Source organism: Geospiza fortis, unplaced genomic scaffold, assembly GCF_000277835.1.
Source record: "Geospiza fortis unplaced genomic scaffold, GeoFor_1.0 scaffold173, whole genome shotgun sequence".
Classification (NCBI taxonomy): domain Eukaryota; kingdom Metazoa; phylum Chordata; class Aves; order Passeriformes; family Thraupidae; genus Geospiza; species Geospiza fortis.
Genome location: NW_005054334.1, coordinates 3068071 through 3074139, shown reverse-complemented (window position 1 = coordinate 3074139; position 6069 = coordinate 3068071). Strand labels below are relative to the sequence as shown.

The window sequence follows — 6069 nt, the reverse complement described above, 5'->3', positions numbered from 1 at the left end:
CTCCCTGCCGTCGCTGAGGCTCTCCGGAGCCGCCAGAAGAGCTCCTCCGAGCAGGGCCAGCAGCATCCGCAGTTGCACGGGGACCGCAAACTCCCGGTTCTCAGGCTCAGCTGTTGCCTGCTCTCTGCAGAGCTGCACCAGAGCTCATATCCTTTTTTTTTTTTCTGTTTTTCTTGTCTCTTTTTGTCGAAAAACATCCACTTCACACCACCACGACTTTTGGTGTTGACTCTGAGATGTGTATCTCACCTTATTTCTGGCTACCTGCAGATAGGACTTTTCACCTGCACTAAGAGAGGGCAGAGGTTGCTGTTGGCTGGGTTACATGGCTGGCAAAGGAAGCAGCAAACCAAGCCAAAATGAGAAGCGGTCAGCTTGTGGGCAGAAGAGGCAAGCAGCAAAGGAAAACGAGGCAGAAGGGCCACTCAATGTGTGCCCTGAAGCGGGAGGAGTAAACATTTGAAGGCTGCTAGGCTGTGCTTCTTGGCAAGGGTCAGGTCTCCAGTAACTGTCTAGCAAAGGGGTGCTGGCAGCTGTTTTCAAGTGGTTATGGGGTGACAGAGCACCACTCTCCCCCTGCCCAAAACACCAGGCTGTTCTCAGCCTGAGGCAGAGCACATCTGATCCCCCACCATCAAGCCCTGGGTGCTCCTAACAGGCAGCTTCAAGCACCTGTTGCAAAGAGGCAGCAAAGGCCCCCCAGGTTCTCACTGGCTGCATCAAGGGGTGGCTGGGCCATTCCTTATATGCAGTATCAGAGCTGCTGCTTGTCAGAGGAGATCCCCCTTTGTACTCCTGAAATAAAACTGCCTCATGGAGCTGCTTCCAAGTGCTGCAAGCAGCAGTGGTGAAGCTGCAGTCATGTGAGGCATGGGAGCGAGCTCAAGCTCTGCTTTCCGTGGGCTGTCAGGCACAGATTCCTGCCCACTGCCTCTCCATGGGGCACGAGGGAAGTGGGCAGCACCCAGTTCACAGCTTGGAAGTGGCTGCTCTCAAAAAAGGAATTGAGAACTGCTGGGGGAATTCCACCATCCCTGCTCATGGGAGCAGGGAAATCATTGTGACAAGGGCCTGAGTGACTGAGGGATGAACTGAAGGGGCAGGATTTGAGCTGGGCAGGATGCAGAGAAGCTCCTCAGGGGTCCGGGAAAAGTAAGGGGAAAAATGCATTCCTTGGGTCACAAGAGAGAGGAGCAGGATCAGGAAAGAACTCTTTATTTCCCATAAATACAGCAGATTCTTCGCGCCGGGCGTCTCGTTTTAAATGTTTGTTTGTTTTCTTTCATTTACAGAATTTTGCACTGAAAATATATACAAGTCTATTCAAGAACCAAACAAGATCTGCAAAGAAAAAACCCATACAAAACCCTGAAGAGATGGGAAAGGGAAGTAAGACAACAGAATCCCAGCATAAAGACCTTGCTTCCCCCTCCCCTTTACTGCCCACTGTGCCCAGCTCTTGAGACACATCACCTTCGCTGCCCGAGCCAGGAGTGCGAGGCACCCTGCTCGTCTCCCTCTCTCACTTGCTTCCTTCTACCTCTGGCAAGCCAATGCCGAGCACAGCTTGCCTCTGCTTTTTATGATCAGGCCCTCTCCAAACCAGCTTAGTGATGGGAAGCAGCTTCCATGGTCCTAAGTCCCATGGGATTGGGGATTGCTTGGGATGTGCTACCCTCGGTCTCCTCAGTGCCTGCAGATCCCAGCTCTTGTGTCACAGTGATCAGGCGGCTGGGGTGAGCCCCCTCCCCGCCACAGGGAGCCAGGCCTGCCCTCAGCTGCAGCAAAGGTGCACAAGGCACAGCTGAACCCCCCCCGTGCCCCAGTGCAGAGCTTTGTGGTGATGAGCTGGACTCCCATCTCCCCCCAGCTCCCAGCCCATCACTCACTCCTCTGCGAGAGGACACTGAAGAGCTGAGAAAACCCCCATGCCCCACCGAGCTCTCCAGCACAGCTGGGGAAAGGAAGTCTCACTGCTGCTTCCTCTCCCCATCTGTCAGGAGGCTGCAGGCAGTCTCAACCTCCAGAGCATGCCCCTCTCTGGCCACCGTTCCCACAGCTTGCTATGATAGATAAAGCCTGTGGGAATGGTTCCTACCATGCTGTAGGGATTCAGAATGCCAGCTGAAGGGGCAGGGAAGGCACAGAGCAAGCCCTTCCCAGCCCCTGAGGCCCCACTTCTCACCAACAGCTCTGTAAGCAGCTAGGACAGAGATATGTGATGATCGCTCCCCCTGAACCCCCCCAAAGCAAAGTCTGCCCTCTGGTGCTGGAGAGATACCTAGGCTCTGTTCAGCCCTGTTCCTCATCAGCTCCAGTGTGATCCCACCACATGGAATCACTGGGGCCCCGCTCTAAGGAGGGGGCAAGGGGGACAAGAGAGAGCACCATAGAGCACGAAGTAGCTGAAGGGCTGAGAAGTGTGGAGGGGGCAGACAAGGAAAAGGATCTTCCTTTGCTAGGCCTTGTCCTGGGCTCCCCGTCCTTGTTCCCCTATGCACCTAAAGCAGGAAAGCAGGGTTAGAAGAGAAGCTGGACAGACTGGGGAGGGAGTGTCATCTTCAGAAGAGCAGGGAAGGCAACTGTTCACACACATGAAGCTTTCCACTCCACCTCTAGTCCTGTGAGATTAACATCTCCTGGCATCTCTGCTCTCCTCCTTGAGGCATGCTCCCTCTGGCCCTTGCCCGGCCATCTGGAGAATAGAGTGTGAGCACCAGCCCCCAGCCACCCTCCCATTTCCCCTGGCTGCTCCAGCCCCACAGGGTTGGTTTCCCAAGGAATCTGCAGTGTAGTGCCTGCAACATGTGGCCCTAGAGGTTTCCCCAGGATTCTGGTGGGGGAAACTGGTCCACGTCCCCAATTTCATTGTAGGTTTGCTCTCCCATGGTGAAGGTCAGTTTGTACCGTAGCCTCACTTTCTCCTGGGAGAAAAAGGATAAGCAGTCAGAAGAAGGGGAAGAAAGGCATGAGGCACAAATCACTCACATCTCAGATACTGCTGAGTAGAGGGAACAGGGACAGGGTAGGGAGACTTTGCCTAAGCACCAAGACCAGCCCGTTTGTGCCCCAAGGACAGTGCTGTTACCTTCTGTGGGTTAGCGAGCAGCAGGACTTGGGTGATGGCACTGGGGTGGACGATGGGATTGAACGCTGGCAGCTCCGTGCCTGAGGGAGGCTGTAGCTTCACCTTCATTATCTAGGGAGAGAGTGAGAGAAGAGAGTGACCACATTCCTCAGAGTGACTTGGCAGCCAGAAGCCCTGCTCCTGCACTTGTGAAACTTCCACTGTCTAGCCAAAGAGAAAAACATTGTGCTAATCTGAAGGTAACAGAATTTGCTCCCATGCCCACAGAGCTCTCTCCATCCCCCCTGTTCTTCCTGCAGAAGTAGAATCATGCTTTGGCCCAGTTTGGGACCTCAGCCCCAGCAGCTGTCTTACCTTGGGGACGGCAGACTGAAAGACAATATTGCGGATGGGCTGTGGGGCCGTGCTGAGCATAGAAATCACCACCACAAGCACGTCAGGCCTCTCGGGCAGGGCATCCTTAGCGAAGTGGAAGAGGACACGGAAGCCATGCTGATCATACACTGTCACAGGGAGGATGCTGCCTGTGGGAAAGGCAGGGACACGCAGCAGTCAGCCAGGAGGGAACTGGACTGACAGCACCTTTCCCCATCACCCTAACTCCATACTAGTGACAGAGACACTATTCCTCTTCAGCCTCCACAAAATTCAACAAGCAAGAAGTTTCTTCACATTCTTCCCTTCCATGTGTGCAGGGTTTAATCCCCCCATGCCTTCCCCCCTATTCTTCCCCAGCTCACTGGGTTTGATTGACTCCAGAGGTACAGTGATGTTGGCCAGCGAGATCTCCTGGGGCAGTGCAGTGGCAGGAGGCCGTGGTGGCACTGCAGTACTTCCTGCTGGTGTGGTGGCAGCTTTTGGAAGCGTAGCAGGGACAGGCAGCTCTGAGGTCAGAGGCAGCGTGGGGTTAGGGGAAATACTCTGCAGTACAGGCAGAGCACTGGGATTGTGGGCTGCGGTGCCAGAGCTGCTCCTGTTCTGCAGATCCCTCAGGGTGAGCCGAGGCGGTGGTTGCTGCTTCTCCCTGCAGGGGGAGAGAGATCGAGGAGTGGAACAGGGCACTGAAATGCTGTCCAGCACCCCGAAATAGAAACAATGGCGAGAGATGCCAGACTGCACTACCAAGTGCTTACCATCGCACTTGTTGAGATTCTGGAGGCAAAGACTGCTGCAGCAGTGTCTTGCCCAGGAGGTCCAGGTCATCCAGGCCACTGCTGCTAGGAGATGGTTTCGGGGAGGATGTACCAGCATCTGCTTTGACTGGTGGTGTTGCCATGATAGGGGTGATACTGAGCTCACTGCTGTCTGATGACTGAAAAGAGCAGGCAGGAGAGCCCCAAAGCAGGGTTGCATATCAGCACCAGCCATCAGATGTGGCATGTTTCCCTGCCTTCATTTGAGGGGGCTTTTACCACCCTCCCCACCCTCTGCCCTAGCTCCCAGAGCATTACCTGGAAGCTGTTCCAGCCACTGCTGTCACTGGCCTGGACAGGATGTGGTGCTGGATCATTCAGGCCTGCCAGGAGTATAAGCAAACATGAAGCTTACCTACCAAATCAGTAAGAGCATTAAATACAGCCTGAGTAAGACGCAGAAGCAGCAGGGCAGAAGTGCCAACGTGGTCTCCATCTCTGGCCCCCATCCTTACATGGGGGAGAGCCAGGAGGGTGACAGTGGCTTTCTTCTGTCCAGATAGCTTCATTTATAGTTCAGTTCTCACTGCAATGGGCAGAAAAAAATGACTGCTACTGAGCTGACCAATCTGACTGACCATGTTGTCTACTTGATGCTGTTGTACTCAAAAGCCTTGCCTTAGGAAACAGACACTTTGCTGTGCAAAGCAGGACTCTAGAGCCTTCTAGGAGTGACACCTCACATGATTTCATGTGAACAGTTCTGGAAGTCCCATGCCTCTGTTATCAGTTCATGACTTCAACAGCAAGTAGAAAACATGAGGAGCTGGGGGTGACCCACCCTTGTGATCCCATCTGGGGATGGCCATTGCATCACTCTTGATTTACCTGCCAGGTCAGTTTACCCAGAGCAAATCAGTGGGCATATCCCTAGAGGCTCTCTGACTAGCCAGGAAAACACCATGGGACTGAAGTTCAGAATCGTAGCAGAGTCCTTCCCTCCTCTCCCTCACACTAAATCAAAGAACCTCTTTGTCTTTCATTATTCACTTCTACAGGAGCTCTCTCTTATTCATGTTCCTGACAAAGAAGAACTATCTAGAGTCAAAGAATGAAGAGCCTTTGCTCTGGATTTCTCACCTAAAGACATGAGTTCATCATCCAGCAAGGAGACAGAGCCAGCTTGGTCAGGCACAGGGACTGCTGAGCCACCTGAAAGGGTGGGCAAGGCTGGGTAGGAAGGGCATGTTGCTGGAAGGTCCAGGCCAGACAAATCCAGAAGTGCTGAGGTGCTGCCTGCAAAAAGAAAAGCATCTGAAATCGTTGTCCAGTCCTTATGCAATGTGGTGAGGCCTAGCTCCCATCCTTCCTCACACCCGCTGCTCTCCCTTCCAGTTCCCCTTCCCCATGTACCAGTCACATCCACAAGCCATTTCCTTATCTCACCAGCCCCACTCTAAGCTCCTGCAGGTTTCCCCTTTCCACTTCTCTCAGTCCTCTCTTACTCTGCAGAAAACCAGCAACAGGGTCCCTCTGCTTGACATTCCTGTCCCCCTTCTTCAAGTCTCCTCACCTCGAAGGGGACTGGCCACTGTCTCCCCATTGATCTCTTCTCCCCGTACAAGCTGCTTGTAGAGATTGATCACCTGGGTCAGATTGTCATTGGCTTGCAGAATCTCCGCTGAAAATAAGTGTGAAACAGTGAAGAGAGTAACTTTGATACCCTAAGTCTGTTTCTCCCAAGCAAGGCCCAAGTTGCTGCAAACAAAACCACTGCAGAGAGCGTTTTCACCACTGTTGCTGCAGGCTGCACCAGGGTACACTGACACCTCCAGGGCAGTCTCAGCA

General features: G+C 53.6%; 1 protein-coding gene across 2 annotated transcripts in view; it reads right to left on the bottom strand.

The window, feature by feature from the left end:
* Nucleotides 1-1199: 1199 nt before the first annotated feature.
* GGA1 (golgi associated, gamma adaptin ear containing, ARF binding protein 1) overlaps nt 1200-6069 on the bottom strand; it is a 10022-nt gene continuing 5152 nt past the window's right edge. For both annotated transcript variants that reach the window (XM_005421831.3, XM_031057740.1), the window contains 8 exons: nt 5795-5902; nt 5362-5517; nt 4540-4604; nt 4222-4400; nt 3829-4112; nt 3443-3612; nt 3089-3199; nt 1200-2924 (listed from right to left, as the gene is read on the bottom strand). In XM_005421831.3, the coding sequence (XP_005421888.1) occupies nt 2814-2924; nt 3089-3199; nt 3443-3612; nt 3829-4112; nt 4222-4400; nt 4540-4604; nt 5362-5517; nt 5795-5902 (1184 nt within the window). In that variant the 3' untranslated portion in view covers nt 1200-2813. The remainder of the gene's footprint in view (nt 2925-3088; nt 3200-3442; nt 3613-3828; nt 4113-4221; nt 4401-4539; nt 4605-5361; nt 5518-5794; nt 5903-6069) is intronic.